Below are 22,332 nucleotides of genomic sequence, written 5' to 3' on the forward strand. Positions count from 1 at the left end.
AGATATAAATATAGGAGAGGGAGCTGCTTTCATTAAGGCACGCGGTGGCATGCTGCTTCAGATGGCTCCAAACACAAACTTAATTGCAAATGAGGACTTGTTGTGAGGAGGAGTGGCCCTAGTGTGGCTGTGCTGTCGCTGACCCCGCAGAGGGCCAGGGCACTAGCGTGTGTAGTGGTATGTCACAGGGCTTGTAATGGCTGTCAAGGCCCCTCGGCTGCCCTCTCGTCTCACATGGCAAGGATTTTGTCTGTCTGTGTTTTTACTCACGCCCAGGAGTTCTCTGACTGTCGATCCGAAGGCCATATTCAGGCTATGATTATTGCTGCTCATCATGCAGTGAGGTGTTGTGGATGAGATGCCTGATTAGAAATCAGAACTTTTCTCCGGTCTAACTCTATCTGCTGGTGAGTGGGTGATAAACACTACTTATTTATCAGCAGGCTGATTCACTCTCTCCTCAGGCAAGTCTCAGGCACCTTTGACACCAGCGCTTTGGGAAGCACACCTCATTCCAGAGGAAGCCATAGGGCTCAGTGGACTGCAGATAGCCAGACTGCTCTATTGCAGTGTCTGTCTCTAAATAGAACTGCCTGGGTACCAAACTGTCCATCTTCCTCCAATGAAGATAAGACAACACACAGAAAACATTTCCTTACTTTCAACAGGAGCACTATGCTCATACTAAATCAACAAAAGATCTATCTACTTACAGTATACATATTTAGATCTATTTACCCCACAGTAATAAAATAATGTACATATTTCTGGCAAAGGTATGCCAGAGAGTAATCCCTGTTTTTCCCTCCCCAGATCTCCTATTTGTGGGCTTGTCTTGAACAGCAGGTGTAGTAGAAGTGAAAAAGAAAGACTACCACACTCTGGTGGCCTGCACAGCATCTCATTTTAGATGGGGGCCAGGAGATGGCCCTATACTGCTGACCTGTCACCTGTCAGCCGGCCTACCCTCCTGCTTTCCTGACTGCCTGTTCTCCTGCCCGCCCGCATGGCTGACTACCTGCTTTTCTCCCTCAAAGTCTCTGCCTATCTGCCTATGCACTTGCATACAATATACTCTACCTTCCCGTCAGTCTGTGTGTCTGTGTGTCAGTGTGTCAGTGTGTCTGTGTCTGTCTGTCTGTCTGTCTGTCTGTCTGTCTGTCTGTCTGTCTGTCTGTCTGTCTGTCTGTCTGTCTGTCTGTCTGTCTGTCTGTCTGTCTGTCTGTCTGTCTGTCTGTCTGTCTGTCTGTCTGTCTGTCTGTCTGTCTGTCTGTCTGTCTGTCTGTCTGTCTGTCTGTGTCCCTACCTGTACCACAGGCTCTGATATGGTGAGCCAGGCCATTGCCTGAGGGGACATCCACCTGAGGATCAGTGAGCAGGGTTTAAAGAATACACCAGGTATGAAATGCACGTCGTCCCGAAACAGAACATAGAGAGGAATAAAGGCTGTGAAGACAGGGATCTGTCTGTGACCGCTTTCTCACCCTGACTTGACGCTGCCAGGGCTTTATGGCAAGAGGATGCTCTTAATCATGACATTACATGTACTTTAAGGGGGATTCACGGGGTGAAATAAAGATTATTTCAGCTTAGGGCAATAGATCACAACGCCTCATTAAAACCTCTAAACAGAGACATTTATACAAGGTTCAAATCTCCCAGGCCGACTGTCACTCCTCCTCCACACAGAAGAGCAGGGGGAATGCTTTACCAGGAAGTCAGATGACCAAACGGCCAGACCGAAGCCCTTCACATAAAGCCCTAGTGCCAGAAGAACACTGAAGGAGGACAAGTGGGGTTTGAATTAAAGGATAGAGCACAGCTTCTACTTTACTTTCAAATGCAAAATGAAGATGGGAGCTTCGATTCATTGGAAGTACGTGACTGAGAAACAGTAACAAGAATCTAGATGTGTGTACCTGAATTAACCATACTGTCCATTATATAGATGAAGGAAAGGGTTCAAATGTTCTGCAGTGAAATAGGACACAGACACCACTTGCACAGCCCAAGGCTTAGCGCTAGTTCATTAACATGGGGCAATGACTTACCAGCAAGGCTATTATACTCCGCTGCGTGCTCTCCCACTGAAAACAGCTTTTAATGTACTGTAACGTATGCAGCAGTGCCATGGTGATTTTCCGAACTCTGTAGATATTCTGGGCAAGGACCTAATGGGAGAATCAGATGGCAAATGGCAGTTAGCATGACTTGATTAAAAGCTGTATGTGTATGATTCATAAGCAGGTTTATTCAGGTTTACTCAAGGCCTTATTTGCTGCTGTGTGGCTTTACTAGTTTGATGTCTGGAGTTAATAAAGCCAATTAGTTTGACTATGACCAATCAAAGCTTCTATGCTGCTTGCCTGTGGCAGCTTTGTTTCTGTTATATGAGGGGCATGTTCCAGTACTCACACTTCACTCCTTCATCCAACCAATTGTGTCTACCATGCTTTATGTGTATAAATCTTGAATTTTAGATTATATAGGCCTAAAATTCATTGCTAAAACAAACCTTTTTGGCAAATTTTGGGTTGTCCTCCATGAATTTTTCCTCTATTGGTTTGAAGGTTCTTATGCTGGCTCTAACCTGAGAAAGATATTACAAATGATCAAAGACAAATCCAATCCAAAAGCAATGAGAAGGAAACTCAATGCAATTGGAAAACTCAGTATACAGTGAGTTGGGTATATGACTGGGTCATCTGTCAAAGAGCATTAGCTAGGCTAGAATCAGCCAGGGAGTTCTTACTGGGTTATAGTGGACCTCCATCACCAGTGAGATGGTCCCTTTGGCCGGACCCCCCCAGTTCGCTTTCTTTAACCCCCGGGTGACCTGCTGTCCATTCTGAACCTGTAGCGGTGGAAAATGCATTACAATCAATAGCACCTCTCTGACCCATGACATGTTTTACGACTTGTCAATGTCAATGAATAAACTATAAGCCCCTTATAAATCCAAGGATCCCCAACTTTACTGTGAGTAATGGAATGGCCACTCTGCCCAGAAGGTCTGGGGCTTTGTCTCCGTCTTCACCAAAGACCGTCAGCTCCAAAACATCATGGATGTCCTTTATTGGGCTGCCAACAGATAACCAGTTAGTCCGAATCCGAAGGAATACATTCACTTGCATCAATGTATGCAAAGTACACTAAAAGACCAAGTAAAAACACATGTACAATGTAAAGACTTTTTTCCACTCGGGGCTGAGTGTTTTGTAGATGGTGTGAGTCTGTAGCCTGCTGTTCCCCAGCTCCAGTACACAGAATGGATCACTTTTCCCTGCAAAGAATGAAGAAAGCTGTGTTAAAATGTGTGTGCAATTGTAGATTAACTTAGCCATGTAACTTAACCAGTTAAAACGGTAATGGCTAAAAGTGGAGTGATACATCACCATTGAGATCAGTTGATGTGAGATCTGTGGCACTGACAACCTTGACTTGAAGGAAGCCAACCTCCCTCAAACTTTTGTGCGAGTTCTTCAAACTCTGCAAAAATAAAACGATACAAACCAGTCTTACTTAAATGTATTAATGCAAGCTAGTATTCCTAGAGAGCTTTTGAAATGTACTTACTTATCTACTAGTAGCACTTATATTAATTCAACCATGCAAAATGTCAAAAGTGGCATGAATAAATAGTAATATGTCACTAAACATGCTAACATATTTCTCTAGGATTTGGTCCCTCTCGTCTGGCTGTTCCAGGGGAGTTTTGTTGAATTCGTTGATGGACACCCCACAGCAGGGGTTGAGGGTGGCCAGGAACACCAGCCTGCCCTTGTCTTCGTCCAGGACATGAGTGTAGAGCTGCTGAGTGGCTACTGGCAGCCTGGACAGGTCCACCTCAAACCTAGATAACGATGGGATCGGTCTTCAATATCACTACTTAATAGAATCAAATAAAAATCTAATCTAATGTATTTATAAAGCCCTTTTAACATCAGCAGATGAGACAAAGTGCTTATACAGAAACCCAGCCCAAAACCCCAAACAGCAAGCAATGCATATGTCTATTTCAAAGAACAGCAGTCGTACCACAAAAACAACACTCAGAATCAAGCAAATCAATACTCACATTCCCCAGGATTCCTCGCTCTTCCTGCCTCTCTTCGCAAACACCTCCACCTGCAGTGGCTCCAGACAGTCCTCATACTTGTTGAAGTCAAACCTCTCCCTCCACTGAGGGTTGCCTTGAACGCACAGGTTCTGGGGGAGAGAGAAAGAGCAGAGTGCTGATACAGTACTGTAGCGTAGGTGGGCACTGGCACAATCACACACAGAGCCTGGTGTGGAGCAGTGTCAGGTTTAATGCAGTGTCACAGTGAGCAGAGACTACATGACAGGTGGATTAAGTCTTCATTCAGTACTACCAGGAAGGGGCGGGGGAGAGGAGAGGAGGGGTTTTTGTGTGAGCGCACCTCAGCCTCCTCTCTGGGATCGTAAACACTGACAGCATCCAATTAGAATTAGCTTTGTTCAACAAACAAGCTGAAACGAAACCAGAGGTTTACAGAGAAATGACATGAAAACACAAGACGGGCGCACTGCGGAATCATCAGGGGGGAGGCCAACAAGTAGAGGTAGATGAGCAGGGCATGCTGGGTATGCAAATCAAGTAAAGCATAGTGAAGCCCTCCACCTGAAGGAGAGCATAGTGGGGAGATGGTACAGTGGCAGAGAGGCCCAGTCTAATGAGCTGCTCTGCCATGCCCGAGTGAGCCAAGGTGGAGGTGAGCCACTGACAGGCCCCTGCTGAGAGAAAGGGAGGGAGAGAAGGAGAGAGAGGGAGAGACAGAGAATGAGAGAAAGGGAGGGAGAGAAGGAGAGAGAGGGAGAGATAGAGAATGAGAGAAAGGGAGGGAGAGAAGGAGAGAGAGGGAGAGACAGAGAATGAGAGAAAGGGAGGGAGAGAAGGAGAGAGAGGGAGAGACAGAGAATGAGAGAAAGTGGGGGGTGAAATGCCGGTGGAGAGTATGTGCAAAAGGGTAGGGGAAGAGAAAAGAGGAATGGAGGAGGCAAAAAAAACAAGGAGAAATAGATTGAGAAAGAAGCTCACCTTGCTCTTGTACTTCTGCTCTCCCAGTCTGTAGCGCACATAGATGTCCCCCTGGACATTTTCAGGCATGTCCTGTCCCTCTACCAGGGTGATACCAAAGACTCCACTCCACAGCTGGCTGTTCTTGGTGGCCTCAGCCGAGCGCTGGATCTGGGCTTTATCTTGGGGCTGGGTTTGGTTCCCCTTTTGGTTCTGGACTCCCTAAGAGACACAAACATGGACACACAGCTGCATTAGGACACCCTCCATGACAAAACACTCTGAGTGGCTACCCCACTTCATTCACCTGCCCCTCAAATCTGGCACCTCATTACATATATGGATTGCATGAAAGTACTGTAGGACTCCGCTAGGCTCCAGACCCTCTCTGTTTGAGAACATTAGCCCATCTCCAGTGACAGCAGCAGAGCCACACCAGCGAGGAGAGGTGCAGTTCCTGGAGAGACGGAATGTCAGTGAGCAGAGCACAGCAGCCAGATGTCCCTGGCTGTGACAGTCCCACTCATCACAGACCCAGAGACAGAGTGGGGGGAGGCAGGACACTTGGCATACTGCACAGGAGACAGCAGGCAGCAGTGAGTAATGATGCAATCCAACCACACAACCCTCTCATCAGCAAATTATGCATGGGTGTACATACAGTCTGGGAATGATATACACAGCATTGTACACATTGGTCTATTTTTCACTGAATCCCAAACCAAAATGTTGACTGTCTTCAGTGATATCTCTTATCTCAATTGTCCAATCAAATTTCTAAAATCAACTATTAGGGTGTTAAATGTCCAGGATGTCAAAACACTGAGACATCAAGGACAGCCTCTCCCAAATGATCCAACGGTCCTGCCGTGGCACAGCGGGAAACAGAGGAGGAGAAACAGGCCTTGATATGTGTCCCTGTGTTAAAGTTCCCTTGAGCCTGTGCAGTGATAGGCCGTCTCTTTCAAAACAAACAGCAGAGAGAGAGAGAGGTTGTGTGGGCTGACTAATTAAAGAGCAGGGCTATAATCTGCTCTGGCCTCTTTGATACTCTGTCTCCCTCTGCTGCCTTGGCCGGCACAGCTTCAAACGGCTCCCCTGCCACCCAGTCCCTCCCATCTCCTCTCCCCTTCTCTCCAGGGTCACCGCCCACACTGCAGCCCAGGGCCCAGGCTGCTGGGGATCAGAGCCTGTACGTCGGTCTCAGGGACCTGCATTAACATGGAATACCACGGCACAGCGCTGCTCGGCCCTATAAATACCCCTGCTCTGCTCTCTACAGAGGAGGAATACAGAGGAGTGGAGGAGCGACATAACGTAGGGCCTGGCCAAGTCATCCCAAGTGTTTATCTTGGACAGAGTTCTATCTCAGCGGCCAATAAAACAATTCCACTTAACTGTAAGTGGCCCCTAAAGAGAATCTATTCCTGGTCCTAAAAGGGGTATGCGATTGCTTCCATATGGTGGGACAGCATGGGGACGAGCAGGATGAGCTCAAACCTAGGTCCATTTGGCTGGTACCTCGGCTCTGTCCATCCACAGCTGTGATATTACATCCTAACATCTGGGTTATTGCCCGCTATGCCTGGGAATTATCAACCTCGCGAATCTTCGGCATCCCACACTGGCAATGTGCCTCGAACATCAGAGCTCCCCCCCACCCCTCCTCCCACACTGCCTCCTCCAGACAGAAACACTATCAAGCAAAGCACAGAAACAGAGTTTTACTGGGACAGTTGCCATTCACTGTCTCTGTGGTAGTTGTCTCTGTGGTAGTGTTGAGAGTGAACAGGAGTGGGGAGTAGCAGTGGGAGATGAAGAATGGCTAGCTTAGTGCTCAGTCCCGGCCATCAGATAGGTGTCAAATGGAACAGTAATTTAGAGAAATATCATCTTTGCTAAAAAATATGGGTTCAAACATCACATTAACATTGTCATACGGCCACCGAAATGTCTTGGTACCGCCATCTGCCTCTGCCAAATGACAGGGTACATTTGCACCACGATTTGATGAACATTTTCACATTGTCTTTCTATCTGCCCATTTATCCATCTGCAGAGCATACAGTGACTATGTGAATTGTGCTTTATTTCTGACCTGTTTAACATCAAACTCAGATTCAGAGAGAGATGAAACAGTGGCAGATGAAGTGACTGGATAGGTGTGAGAATAAACCCACAAGCACCATCATGAGAAGAGCACCAGTCCAAAACACATCAACACTAACTGCATCCAATTTCAGCCTTCATCACAATGCTTCAAATGAGAGAGCTGTATTAAGGGCTGTATATTAAACCCAATAAAGGCTCTACTCCAAACTGTGCTTAGTCAACATGTAAATATGTTGTTATCATGTTTAGATCATTTGTAATGCATGGTTTAGTCTGACACTTGAAAATACAACTTGTCATTATGAAACCATGTGTACAAAATACATTATTTAAGGTTGAAAATGCATGCACAAAAACCTAAATCCTGGGACTATACTTCGCTCTTTGTTATGATAGTCATATATAATACAGTGATCTACTGCCCCCTGCTGCTGGATATCAGGCACAATCTCGGCCATATTTGGATTTCTTTGACTAAAGTAATGGTTGTACTGTTAGTAAGTCTAGTACTGTATGTCTATTCTAGCAATAGACATTGGCATATACTGACATTGAACAGATTTTAGAATTAGATGCACACAACTAAATTTATGCAAGTAGAAAGGAGACCAGTGGAAAATAGAACATTCTAGTTCCTACCCTCTTTTTCTGGTGCCATTTCTGTTAACGAGAAGAAGAAAAAAAAAATCAGGAAAATTTGAAAATATAGTGATTGAAAATATTGACATTGAAAATTAGGGATGTAACATTAGACTCCAATCAAATCAGGCTTACACGTTTTTTGATAGTAGCGTCTCTAAAAGTGAGGCATGTGTCCATGACGATAACCCCCATGTCCTCCTCCAGACTGTTGGGGTCCTCCAGACTCAACACCATCTCACCGGTCCTGGACAAAGAGAGACAGAGACGTACTGCAGTTTACTAGATAATACACTGAGTGATTAGCAGAGCATGTGTATTACTCACTTGTCTAATTCAAGGTTTTTGATGACAATCGTGCTGGAACCCATGAAGTCATCAGTGGTTAGGTCCTTATCATAGACCTGCAACAGTTAGAAACACCATATTCAATATAAAAACTGTATGTCAATCAGGTTTGGCACAATGAACTGTTATTGCATGCCAGTTTTGTATCCTTTGCAGGCCATAGCTATGACATGATTAGAGTGTCAATCTGTCACTTTTATGACAATATAAGTACATTGCTGTTCATTTGTAGGTGTTACTTAGACAACCTAAGTCAAAACAACAGATCAACGTGACACTCACCCTCACGTCAACAACCTGCTCTCGATCCTGCAGGGGGAAGGAGAAGGACTCGCTCCATTTTGGATTTAGGTTCTTATAAACAACTTTGCTTTTGTAAATCGTCTTCCCTTCCAGTTTGAACTTGACATAAGGATCACTTGTACCTAGAGATTCAAAAACAAAACAGAATGTTCAGAAAATAGCAGATAAAAGCATTATCAGATTATCAACACAATCAATCATGATATGAGACAAATTCGTACTTGCAAAGGGGTGTCATTTATACAACAATTGTATTAAAAAATAAACGTACAAAATGAAATATATATATGACAAATGAGAGAGTCAGATCCGCACCAATTAGAACACAGAGACTGAGATATGCAGGGATGAGGTACACCGCACATGTGTTTATGAAAACAGAGGGATGTATCTGTTTAATTGTGAAAGAGAAGAAACTCTCGCCAGCATGAAGCAACCAGCAAATAAAGTCCTGAAACCAGGAGCAACCAGTGTTAATCTCACAAGCCTGTTAAGTAAGTCGGCCTGGTGGTGGGGTGGGGGGACGGGGCGTCTTTGTCTCAGCCATGGTATGAAGATTGCCTGAAAAATGAAAGCCAGTCCCATGCCTTCATTTGTATGGAGAAATGAAAGGGTGCTTGAGAGAACCTGCAGGGAGGCTTGAATCACATGACAAAGGCCCTGTGGGGATGAGCTGTCAGGCCTGTCAGCTCCCCACTCCAAATGAACATCTCCCGAAGGCAGGCTCCGCCCTGCCAGTCTGACAGGAAAACCTCCAGGCAACTTGACAGGAGGAGAATGTGGCAGCCAGTGAGGAGAAAAGCTCTGGCGTGACAGAATGGTGACCATTGAAATTAACCGCGAAAAAAGGGGAGAAGAGAAAAGAGAAGTGGGGGCTGGTGGCGAGGGTCCTTTCAGAATATGTAATGACAGTGGATGGTGTTGGTGGGTCTCAGGCACCGTGTTGATTGTAGGGCAAACAGTGGAGAGGCAGGGGGCGTGTGGGTATTGCATCATCATCATGGTGCCATCCTGTCAGGAAAAGTAAGGTCTCAACTAGCAGGGAGCTGTGGCCCGAGACGACAAGGTTAGTGAAGCCACAGCGACAGTTACATAAGAAACCTTAGCACAAGCTGAGGGTTACATCGAGAAAATAATATAGCCTACATATGGCAGCAGCGGTCAGCCAGGCAAAGAGGTGGAATTTAGGATTGCAGACAAAAAAACATGTTTGATTGAATTTCAGCCAAAAACCTCCAACCGATATGTTCATAAAATAAAATAAACAAAATGTTCCAGAGATGTTTGGTTTTCAATAGCAGCGGAGAAATGAATAAAGTCCATGTTGTGTTTTTCAAACAGCAATTCAGTTTATGGACAGTTGAGGTCCCTGCTTCCCCAAACCAATTGCATTGCATCCCAACAAGCCCACAATGACAGTGGGCAGATGACTGAGGAAATTAACAATTGAGGTATGCATATGAGAAATATTTTAGTTGTATTTTGAAGGGGAGACTACATCATATTCAGTAAATATTAAATATAACAATCAATAATTTTGGGATACAAACCCCAAGCAGTCAGTAGTATTCCACAAGCCTTCGGTATCTTATCTGCTGTATATAATGGAATGCCATGCACTGGGTGTACAAAACATTAGGAACACCGTCCTAATATTGAGTTGCACCCCCTTTTGCTCTCAGAACAGCCTCAGTTCGTTGGGGTTTGGACTCTACAAGGTGTTGAAAGCGTTTCACAGGGATGCTGGCCCATGTTGACTCCAATGCTTCCCACAGTTGTCTCAAGTTGGCTACACTGATTGAAGTGGATTTAACAAGTGACATCAATAAGGGATCATAGCTTTCACCTGGATTCACCTGGTCAGTCTATGTCATGGAAAGAGCAGGTGATCCTAATGTTTTTTATAAACTGGCTGGTTCGAGCCCTGAATGCTGATTGGCAGACAGCCATGGTATATCCGGCAGGTAGCCTAGTGGTTAGAGTGTTGGACTAGTAACTGAAAGGATGCAAGATTGAATCCCCGAGCTGACAAGGTAAAAATATGTCGTTCTATCGATGAACAAGGCAGTTAACTCACTGTTCCTTGGCCGTCATTGAAAATAAGAATTTGTACTTAACTGACTTGCCTAGTTAAATAAAGGTAAAAAAAAATAATAATAATCAGACCGTATACCATGGGTATGACAAAACATGTATTTTTACTGTAAGTTGGTAACCAGTTTATAATAGCAATAAGGCACCTCAGAGGTTTGTGGTATTTGGCCAATATACCACGGCTAAGGGCTGTGTCCAGGCACTCCGCGATGCGTGGTGCCTAAGAACAGCCCTTAGCCGTGGTATATTGGCCATATATCACACCCACTCGTACATTATTGCTTAAGTTTACTCATATGACATGCCAACATATCAACATCTACTGTCCTATACAGACCAAAATAATAAGTATGACATAAGTTAACATAAACATTTACAACCATTGTGATTTAAGACTAGGGATTTCCTTCAATGTGTTCAGAACACTACGAATTACAGCAGAGGTCCAAACTTCCTAGGATGTATTTCAGCAAACCTCCAGCAGGTGGCAGCTTGTCATTTGTGGCGGGAAAATGTTATTTAAAAGCAACAGTGAAATACTGCATGAACTCTCCAACTGACAAAAACATGTTGCATCTAAATTTGCATTGGTTTTGAAAACCATACCACATAATTTGTTTCTCCACACGTGTTGTTAAGGGAAGGCTCCTGGGTGTGTTTTGGCGTCAGATTCTGGTCTGACTGGAATCACTGTCAAAAATACATTCCACACAGTTAGGGGCCCTTTGTAATGTATGTGCTTCAACTAAAAAATACCTTCTTGATGACATGTTCAAAATCAAGATCAACAAAGTAAATATGATGAATTGCTTTGTCATCATCCTACTCACGGCATAAGGGACACCTTCTCAAGTTGAAAGTATGTGTCTATCAATATACCCAGCATGCCTCAGACTTTACATTCATCCATATGTAGACCTCCAAAAGTAGCAGGTTCTTTTCATCCACTTACCATTGCGGTCTCTGATGACCAGGTTCCTGCCCTCCTTCAGGTTGACGGTGAGGAGGTACTTCTGGATAGGACCAGGTGGGCCCCTTGCTGCCACAGCCTGTCAAGGAAAGGAATCACATTAATATGATGCTTTATAGTCTAAAGTCTTAGTGTTGTCCATTATCATTGACAAGGTCAGGACATCCAAGTCCAGTACTCACATTGTTGCCTGCTTGACCCTGCAAGGGCTGGGCATAGAAGTCATTGTGCTCATTGGGTAACTAAGGGAGAGAAAAAATGTAAGCTTATCAAAAAGACATCTACAAAGTATGGAACAAATGTAGATGTTATCATGTTCAGTCACGTTGTTTACCACTTTTTAACCTCAGGTACTATAATTGTACCGGCAACCAGTAAGGCAGGTTTGTAGCCTCAACAATGTCTGGCCTTGTAATAAGACAGATCTACATTTAATACAATGGAAGGGACTTCAGGTCGGCATAAGAGCTCCTAAAATAATGTTTCTTCTGCTCAGCATATACATTATATGAGTATAGGGATTGCTATCTGCAATGGGATTTCTGACAAAGAACCACTGAAGCGTTGTCTTAAAGATAAAATGTTATTTTAAACAGGAACAAAGCGGCCACCCGCCTCTGTTTCGTAACCACTCTCTATGGATACAAGGACTGACCGTCCATGAAATCAAAATGATCGTTTTAACCATGTTTTTAAGCTACTGTATACAGTGTTTAATCGAGGACTCAAACGGAAGTCGAAACTCGATCTTTAACCAGAGATTCATTTTTTTCTAATACTGTAAAACTGTCTGATTTATTTCATAACTCTGGTCAAAATTGAAAACAGGGCGACAGGTAGCCTAGCGGTTAAGAGCGTTGGACCAGCTCAAGCTCTCCTATCACAGCACAACTAACTCCATGAGTAGGGCCCTGTGTTTTGGTTAATCATGTTGCATGACCTGGATTTTTGTCGTTATTTAAAGCTTTTCATCAAACTGTCCGATTTCCTTTTCATGTCAGATGGTCCAGCGCCATCATCATTTTGGGTTGAATTCTCATTTCTGGAAATGGCTAAAAATAAAGGTTCAAATCCAGATTGTTTGACATGATTAACCAAAACACATGTCCCTATCCATGAGAAATCATATGCTTATCACATACAAAGAAACTGGAACTGAATATCCAGCAACTTCGCACAGCCATTGAAGAGGAGTGGGACAACATTCCACAGGCCACAATCAACAGTCTAATCAACTCTATGCGAAGGAGATGTGCCGCGCTGCATGAGGCAAATGGTGACCAGATACTGACTGGTTTTCTGATCCACGCCCATCTGTGACCAACAGATTCATATCTGTATTCCCAGTCATGTGAAATCCATAGATTAAGGCCTAATGAATGTATTTCAATTGACTGATTTCCTTAATATTAACTGTAACTCAGTAAAATCTTTGACATTGTTGCATGTTGCGTTTATATTTTTGTTCAGTATATATGGGGCAATTTGATTTCAGTTGACATTTAATTACCTAACTTACCTTTACATAGTCCTTTTGATTCCTAACATAAGGCTTCTACAAACAAGCACCACTTCTGATGTAGCTGCCTTTTTGAAGATTGTGTTCAAAGATTTGATATTATGGCTTCAATAAATTAATCTTAAATGGCAATATTTTTTTCATCGATATTATATATAAAGGCAATTTATATTATATATAGAGGCAATTTAGTAATTAGGATGTGTTATCTGTAATGGTTATGATCAATTAGGCATTGTTCCGTACTGTTGGCATATAGATAAATGCAACAACAGAAATCCAGGGCCGTTTTCTAATTATTATATATATTTTTTCATTCGAGTACTCTAAAAAAAATCCTGCAAGTACTAAGATAATCAAAACATTTCAAATGCCCATTCCTCTCACATTTACATTGTTTACAAACATTGAGAGTAAAACAACTTAATATTTTGGGTTCTGATGAGGTATGATAGTTGAACTAAGCTCATAAGGAATTCCTAAGTTATATTCTTCAAAAATCAATGGGTATATATCATTAATTTAGTCCAAAAATGGATGTAGCAATTAGGGTTTCTAGATTTAAGCACAATCCACGACTTTAAAGTTTATCTATTGTAGCTGATCTGGAGACTGATCATAGAAAACTTCTAGGCATAGAGTCAGAATAACAGCTCAAGGGTGTGAAAACCCAGACCACAGTATTTGAATATGAAAAGAGAGCTTGCAAATGCTAATAAGACCCCAGTGAAAATGCACTGCTTTAACACACTGTACTGTGTCTTGGTCACTAAACTATCCTCCTGTATTACTGTCACATAGAAACATGTATTTTCTATCAAAACGTGTGTGAAATCTGTCAGTCCGCATTTAGACTTTACACTGTATGCAGTAGGTCTATATCTATATCTGTGGAGGGTATTGTAAAGTACAAGGTTAGTATGGTATCTGACCTCAATGTCTTCCTGGGGCTCCCTCCATAAGATGTCTCTGATGTTTGTCGAGAAGGAGGGCTCCCTCATATCCAGGTCCTCAGAGTCAATGGGCCAGAACGAGTAGGCTTGATCCTCGAACGGGGTTCCACACACAGAACCGTCCCCACTGTCTGCAGGGGTGCCCATCCTGTCTGGGGTGCCCATTCTGTCTGCCCTGTCCACTGGCAGAGACCATCTATCTGGGGGGATGTTCAGTCTGTCAAGTGGATTTGTAGGAACAGACCATCTAACTTCTGCTGGTTGTTTCCCTACCTCCCTGGAAGCAGCCAGTCTCTCTGTAACCAGGTTTGTTTGGTCTGAGACAGAAGAGGCAGATCTTTCAGCAGATGCACTCACTTTGTCGCTAAAAGTGACCACTCTGTCTTTAGAGAAGAACAATCTTTCTGTAGAAATATTCATTCTCTCTACTGAAGCAGCCAATCTTGGTGTGGGCACAGGAATATGTGGAGAATTTGATCTCGGGGTAGGTGGCTTTCCTCTGTCCACTGCTGTTTTTACTCTGTCTGCTGAAGAAGAAGAAGCATAAGAAGTAGATCTCTCTGCAGGTGCGTTCTGTTTGTCTAATGGCGTGTGGATTCCACCCATAAAGGTTGCCATGTCCTCCTCTTCAGATTCTTCATAGAGAGTTTGTGTCTCCACAGGTGCAATCATTCTAGATCCAGATACATTCATGTTATCTATGAAAGTCAAATCATGCACAGTCTTTCTACCTGAGGGGCCTGCATCAGTTGCAGTCAGCCTGTCAGTGGATAGAGGGACTGAGTTAACAGAGGTATTATCACCGGAGCCTGAAGAGCTGTCTGGGGCTGTGCAGAAGGCACTGTCTGTGGGAGAGGGTTCAGCCTGAACAAACCTCAGGTCCGGCACTGATATACTGCGCCTGTATTGCAGGGGCTTGGGCTTCTTCTTCTCCAATTTCCCAGGGGTCTTCTTCTTCTTTATGTTGTTGAACTGGGTCTTGGTCTTCTCACGCAGGTTCTCCCACACAGTCTTCTTCTTTGGGTCCATGCTGAGTGGTGCAGGCAACAGACCACACCTTTTCACACAGAGACTGCAACAACAAGATGAAGTAGTATCAGCATTATTGTTTAAGTAGTACTGTCTAATGAACTCTTACAAAAAAAAGCTTCAGGCCTGACAAACATGATTGCAAAATTGTTTTGATTCTCATCATAGGAGTGGCATTCAGGGACGCTTTTGGGCGCAAACTCTGAATCTATATTGGCACAATGCCCTGAGTGATACTGTAATGATATAATGACACTTGCCAAGCTTTTGGTACACAAATCACATTGTTATTCAATTTACTGTAGGAACTGCCGTTTACTCGTATCCGTTCACTATTCACTCCTACTGATGACATGGGGTAAAAAAAAGCCACAGAGCCAAAAAGATACATCTATACAAAGATACAATATTAGGTGTAGCATCTTGTTACGGTAGAGAGAAAGATATCACAGCTTATATGATGAGTTTGTTTAGATAATACAAGGCCCAGTGCAGTCAAAAACATGATTTTCCTGTATTTTATATACATTTCCACACTATGATGTTGGAACAATTTAACCAGGTAGGCCAGTTGAGAACAAGTTCTCATTTACAACTGCGACCTGGACAAGATAAAGCAAAGCAGTGTGACAAAAACAACAACACAGAGTTACACATAAACAAACGTACGGAATAATACTGTGAAATGTTGAAAATTATGATAATTTAAGTGTAAGAGTGGTTTCTTCTTGCTTGAGAAATTGCTCTTTGCTAAGAAACTATTTGTTTCTTTTTCACAATTTTCAACAAAAACAATCACAGTAAGGTATTTAAGTTGTTACCCATAAATTTGATATTGAGATTAAAACAGCTGCATTGGACCTTTAAGATGAAGAAATCCAATGTCAATAAGAGACATCCAAATAGGCCATTTATAATCTGACCTCATCCCTCTCCTCTCCCCCTCTCACTCTCTCAAAAACAAATGTTCTTTACCTGGGCCTAGGCTATATCACCACAATCTATGAGAGGCCCACATCAGACATAGAAAACTAAAATCATCATTCTATAGAGATTGGTTAACAAACGATCAGAATATAACAGCCTCAGAATTTGGATAATGAAATATGATGAAACAGCCACATACTTTCTTAGACAGTTACAACGCTGCTCCACAACCTTACAAAGAGGAAATAGAAATATGTTCCAAGTCCGTTGTCTCAGGAAACTTCCAGAGAGCTAGTCAGTGGACTGCCCTCAGACAATAGTATGGTGAAAATGAGGAAGTCCCTTTCAAATGAACTTATAAATACATGCTCTTGCTTCTAGATAGGTTTGATGATTGGGTGGAGAGCAACAGCAGGGCCAAACAGGCCACACCAGTCCCACCAGGTGAGTTTCATGACATAGTGATATTTTCTGTCCAATAATAGCAGGTTGAAGTCGTGGATTATAGCACAATGTATACCTTCACTGCATATTATTTTGAAAAGTCAGGGAAATCCTCAAGTTATGGAAGTGCTTCATAAGAAAGGAACAAAGTAGGTAACAAAGTAGGTAACTGTGACTGCTCCCAAAAAACACTAACTAGCTGCTGACAGACGGGAAAGCCTTGCTTGTTCAGATTGTTGGTTTGTTTGTTTGTTTGTTTACATTGTGTTTGTTTTATCATGAATAGTCATATTTTCAAGTTTGCTGTTGTTCATAAGTATTACAAGAAACAACGTGCATATTTATTTTATTAGACAAACCATCCCAGATGATGGATTCTGAGTCATGGAGTCTGAGGCATAGTAAAGAATGTAGGCTGTGTTAACTCATTACTGATCTCCAGCTCTTACATCCAATCACTGCATCACTTGTCTGTAGAGAACATAGCCAGGCTACGTTTCTTTAATTAATCTCTAGTTATTTACAGTGCGACATGGTTTAGCCTAAGCTCATCAAAAGTGAGCATTTATGTTTGCTGAGAATCAACAATAGCTTTCTGTCCACACATGGAGGCTAATACAACAGGCCTAGCAATGTTCACACACTGATTTTCTATGCAGAACAGAGGTGACTCTGTGACAACAGACGCGTTGGGATTCTGGACCAAGCCTTGTTCAATGTTTGCTAATGTCTTAAAGAGCTCAGGCACACATGAAAGAAGCCCCAACTTGGCAACCAGTTAAAAGGGAGGAGTGGGGACCCAGAGAGGGCAAGCCCCTGTGGCAGGTGGCCTGTCGCCCTCCTTCTCAAACAGTCCAAAACCCTGCAAGGTTACTTTACACATGCACACTGGACTAATTCCAGCACCATGCACAGCTGGCCCATAATACTGAACCCCCAAAAACATGTCCTCAAAGCACATGCAAGCTGTTAGCTATAGATTTGTAATGGGCTAATGCAATTTTCCATTCCCCGTTACAGGATAGGTTCTTTTTGCGAAGCACAGAGAAATTTCGGCCAACATGTTCGTTCTCGATTCGGCCAAACATCTAAAATTGTTTTAAGAATGGTCATACAATGGATCATTTAGCTGTTTGATTTTGAATTTTAGGACCCCTTTAGGTATATTTTTTGTAAATAGAAAATGTATATAATAAAATATTGAATTTGGCCTTTACTACTATAGCCCATAGAAACACATTGAATTACACATTCATAAATGGCAAAAAAAGACAGTCAAATAACCTATCATAAGGAATAAGGTTTTGAAGTGTCTGTCCTATATCTAGGAGAAGTAAGAAATATATATATATATATTTTTTTACACATATATAACCCCTTTTTTTGGGTTGGCACCAAACTATCCCCATACTTCCATAATTGTTTTACGGTTGCCTTAAGAGGAGTCCTTGTGGCGGTCCTAGAGCAAAACGGAGAACACCATCATCTTCGTGAGAATCTCCCCTTTCCACAGTGTAGCCCAAACGCTTTGGGCGCTACAAACAGAAGTTGGCACATCAACGGTACCAACTTCAGACCACTGGGGCTTGTGGAGGTCGTAGAGAAAAAAGGAGACCACCAACATGTTCTTCGTGTTCATTTTTCCACAGAGTGGTTTGTAGGCCATACCGTTTGGACGGTTTCTTTGAGAAGACCAATTTCCGGGATGTCTCATGGTCTGACAAACACTGCTGTAGCTTGGCCACCTTCCACCACAGATGTGGAAGGCTGCCATAAACTGATGCTGTGGATTGAAACGCATGCAGCCCATGGCAAAAAATATATCTCTAGCTTAAACTGATGGATTTTGATTTGATTTTTTAAATTATGTTACTTAGATTGACACACCAGTTCATGAATATACTCTAGGGTAGAGGTCGACCGATTAATCGGAATGGCCGATTGATTAGGGCCGATTTCAAGTTTTCATAACAATCAGAAAATCGGTATTCTTGGACACCGATTTTACGATTTTTTTTATTTATTATTATTTTTTACTCCTTTATTAAACTAGGCAAGTCAGTTAAGAACACATTCTTATTTTCAATGACGGCCTTGGGTTAACTGCCTTGTTCAGGGGCAGAACGACAGATTTTTACCTTGTCAGCTCTTAATTAGTTTTTGCAACCTTCCGTTTACTAGTCCAACGCTCTAACCACCTGCCTTACATTGCATTCCACGAGGAGCCTGCATGGCAGGCCGACTACCTGTTACGCGAGGGCAGCAAGAAGCCAAGGTAAGTTGCTAGCTAGCATTAAACTTATCTTATAAAAAACAATCAATCTTAACATAATCACTAGTTAACTACACATGGTTGATGATATTACTAGTTTATCTAGCGTGTCCTGCGTTGCATAAAATCGATGCGGTGCCTGTTAATATCTCATTGAATCACAGCCTACTTCGAAAAACGGGTGATGATTTAACAAGAGCATTTGCGAAAAAACCACTGTCGTTGCACTAATGAACCTAACCATAAACATCAATGCCTTCCTTTAAAATCAATACACAAGTATATATTTTTAAATCTGCATATTTAGTTAATATTGCCTGCTAACAGCACTTTCGTGCGTTTGCCAGCAGCTCTTCGCTGTTTATGACTTCAAGCCTATCAACTCCTGAGATTAGGCTGGTATAACCGATGTGAAATTGCTAGCTAGTTAGCGGGGTGCGCGCTAATAGCATTTCAAATGTCACTTGCTCTGAGACTTGGAGTAGTTGTTCCCCTTGCTCTGCAAGGGCAGCGGCTTTTGTGGAGCGATGGGTAATGATGCTTCAAGGGTGGCTGTTGTCGATGTGTTCCTGGTTCAAGCCCAGGTAGAGGCGAGGAGAGGGACGGAAGCTATACTGTTACACTGGCAATACTAAAGTGCCTATAAGAACATCCAATGTCAAAGGTATATGAAATACAAATGGTATAGAGAGAAATAGTCCTATAATTCCTATAATAACCTCAACCTAAAACTTCTTACCTGGGAATATTGAAGACTCATGTTAAAAGGGACCACCAGCTTTCATATGTTCTCATGTTCTGAGCAAGGAACTTAAACGTTAGCTGTTTTACATGGCACATATTGCACTTTTACTTTCTTCTCCAAACACTTTGTTTTTGCATTATTTAAACCAAATTGATTATTATTTATTTGAGGATCAATTGATTTGATTGATGTATTATATTAAGTTAAAATAAAACTGTTAATTCAGTATTGTTGTAATTGTCATTATTACAAATGAATAAATACATTTTTTTAAATAATTGGCCGATTAATCGGTATCGGCTTTTTTGGGTCCTCCAATAATCGGTATCGCTATCGGCGTTGAAAAATCATAATCGGTCGACCTCTACTCTAGGGAGTTTAAATAGCCAAGATGGCGGTGTACACATTGTTGGATTACTTAATGGAGAAAAACATGTCATTATTTTAATAACAGAGCATTTTCTAAATTCAAGAGAACCACTTGCAACTGGACACGGACATTTTAGATGTTTTGCCAAATCGAGAACAAAGATAATACTGGGAAGTTAATGTTGGTCTCTGTGTTACACCAAAAGTACGTATCCTGTAACGGGTAATGAAGAATCGCATTAGCCTGTTACAAATCTGTAGCTCAAAAACTGTCAGAGGACAGAGATTTGTAGACCCTAGCCTGTGATCATGACTCTCAGTTCCCTTACATTACACATAAGAGTCATTGAACGAAGGCATCTTATGTACAGGGGAGATTTCTTAAGAGGCCACACGCTCGGTCTAAACATTAACACGCATCGCTTGCGGTACGGTTTTGTAAGCATAAGGACCTTGTCTTTTTATCAGCAAGAAACATACAAATTAAAATAGATGTTAAACTGATACACACCTTTATGAGGTTAAGGTTAGTGTTCCCACATGGCCAGATCTCCATGTTGCAGCGCGTGTTTACGGAAGACAGAGGGACCACCTGTGCTAATTAGCTATCTGGCATGCGCCGAACACCTGTGTGTAACAGAAGAAGGCCGCCAGAAACATGTTGTCAAAAATACTGTAGGCTGTAACTGTGATAAAGCTAGTTAAAACAGTGTGTATTTTGCATTTGTGAAATTATTTTGATGTTAAATGAAAGTAAAGGGCTTTATGTTTCTAGAACCGTTTCGCAATTGAGAATCCATTCACATTTAGATGGAGTATTTGGCTGCAAGAGCCAGTCTGCCTCTGAAAATAACATAATATCATTGTACCTTAAGGAATAAGGGTACAGTAACATTAAGCTCCTTAAGAGTACATATTGGGCTATGTAGACCCCTGAAAGATAGACAGTAACACTGTGCTTTCAGGTGGCTTGGTCCATTCAATGGGATAAAATGCCCTTATTGGAGTTTCTTTATGCATTGCATTGCCATAGATCTATTGGAAAGTGAAGTTGCTCCTAATATTTGTGTCTGCAAGCTCTTGTTCCACCTTGGCAAATCAATAGGGTCAACTGCTTGTTTGTGCAGGCTATAACACTGATCACATGCATGAGATGGAATGAGGCATTAATCATATAAAAAATATGGTGGGTATGAAGAACAAAACATTCAACGTTGTGAGAGAATACCTCCACTGTTTTACCAACCAAAGGTATTACAGTTACCATTTCACATCAAAGACTTCACCATACTTGGACTGTCACAGAGAAGTGGTAAGTGTGTTGAAAATATCTGGTAAGGGCTAATATGTTAGGAATGATGATTGAATAATGTTCCGTATGTACATTTGGCCAGGGTCTCAAAGGTCGATCAAGACACATGAAAACCAACATTTCCTGTTCCTGGGACAGAGCACCAATTCATCACACCTACAAGTGTTAAAATAATTGTTTCAGTGTGCAGCTATTGAAATTAAGGTCGCATGATGATACATATGGGTTAATCTTTTAAGCATTTGTACGTGCATTTATAAATTGTTAATAACTAGGTAAATATCGGCTCCGTTTTTGGCAAACACTGACCCGTTTTTGCACTATTTTGACGCGATATAACCGTTTATTTACATATGATTAAATCATCGTTAATAGCGTAATTAAACCCCTTACTAATGGAACCTTATTGTAATGTGTTGGGTATTAGCCTGCATAGAGATAAAATAAACTAACATTTTTTTTTTACTTAGGCGGTATTAGGCTTGGGTCGGGCCCTACCTTGACCTTTGTTTCAATGTGGACAGACCTACCTTGGTTGGTATTTGAAAATGCTAGTGAGACAGGAGTGGTGTAACTGGTGTTGCTTGTTTTAACAAGCGGGCGCGGCGTCTGCCACTGGATCCCATAAATCCACGCATCGAATGATGATCATCCAAGGATATTTATTTAGACTAAACTATGTTATAAAAAAGCCCAATCTGCTCCCTTCCTCTCAACCTAACTATCCCTCACAGTCCCCTTAGTTCCCCCCAGTCCTGTTATGGTGATATCGCACTCACTCAGCTGTCCATCACAGCGTTTGGTTTCAGCCAATCAGTGTTCCCAAAATTAACCTTTATTATTAAACCTTTATTTAAAAACAAATTATTATTTACAATGGCAGCCTAGGAACAGTGGGTTAACTGCCTTGTTCAGGGGCAGAACGACAGATTTTTACATTGTCAGCTCGGGGATTTGATCTTGCAACCTTCCGGTTACAAGTTCTAACCACTAGGCTACCTGCCGCCCTTAACTAGTGTTTATTGCCGTGTTCAAAACCATTGGGAACTCGGAACTCTCTGACATCCGACTTCAGTGCGTTCAAAACAACTGGGACATCTGGAGAAAAAAACGAGCTTCGATTGCGAAAAATCAATTTGGATTCCAACTCGCGAACTCAGCTTTCCATCCTGAAAAACACTGACGTCATGATTTGACCTCGTATTTTTCCAAGTTCCTAGTTGTTTTAAACGTGACATTAGTCATCGGAAGAAGACAA

At 42.3% G+C, this 22,332-nt stretch overlaps 1 protein-coding gene across 1 annotated transcript in view; it reads right to left on the reverse strand.

Moving 5' to 3' along the window:
- LOC115134262 (multiple C2 and transmembrane domain-containing protein 2-like) overlaps window positions 1-16,261 on the reverse strand; it is a 40,444-nt gene extending 24,183 nt beyond the window's left edge. The window contains exons 1-17 of the mRNA XM_029668051.2: window positions 16,132-16,261; window positions 13,956-15,048; window positions 11,687-11,746; window positions 11,487-11,583; window positions 8,420-8,562; window positions 8,117-8,193; window positions 7,925-8,036; window positions 7,790-7,810; window positions 5,060-5,260; window positions 4,079-4,209; window positions 3,667-3,853; window positions 3,396-3,489; window positions 3,181-3,283; window positions 2,979-3,081; window positions 2,753-2,854; window positions 2,516-2,590; window positions 2,052-2,171 (exon numbers count right to left, since the gene is read on the reverse strand). Coding sequence (XP_029523911.2) covers window positions 2,052-2,171; window positions 2,516-2,590; window positions 2,753-2,854; window positions 2,979-3,081; window positions 3,181-3,283; window positions 3,396-3,489; window positions 3,667-3,853; window positions 4,079-4,209; window positions 5,060-5,260; window positions 7,790-7,810; window positions 7,925-8,036; window positions 8,117-8,193; window positions 8,420-8,562; window positions 11,487-11,583; window positions 11,687-11,746; window positions 13,956-15,005 — 2,676 coding nt within the window. The 5' untranslated portion in view covers window positions 15,006-15,048; window positions 16,132-16,261. The remainder of the gene's footprint in view (window positions 1-2,051; window positions 2,172-2,515; window positions 2,591-2,752; window positions 2,855-2,978; window positions 3,082-3,180; window positions 3,284-3,395; window positions 3,490-3,666; window positions 3,854-4,078; window positions 4,210-5,059; window positions 5,261-7,789; window positions 7,811-7,924; window positions 8,037-8,116; window positions 8,194-8,419; window positions 8,563-11,486; window positions 11,584-11,686; window positions 11,747-13,955; window positions 15,049-16,131) is intronic.
- Between the last annotated feature and the right edge of the window lie 6,071 nt (window positions 16,262-22,332).

This window comes from Oncorhynchus nerka, linkage group LG9a (genome assembly GCF_034236695.1).
Source record: "Oncorhynchus nerka isolate Pitt River linkage group LG9a, Oner_Uvic_2.0, whole genome shotgun sequence".
NCBI lineage: Eukaryota > Metazoa > Chordata > Actinopteri > Salmoniformes > Salmonidae > Oncorhynchus > Oncorhynchus nerka.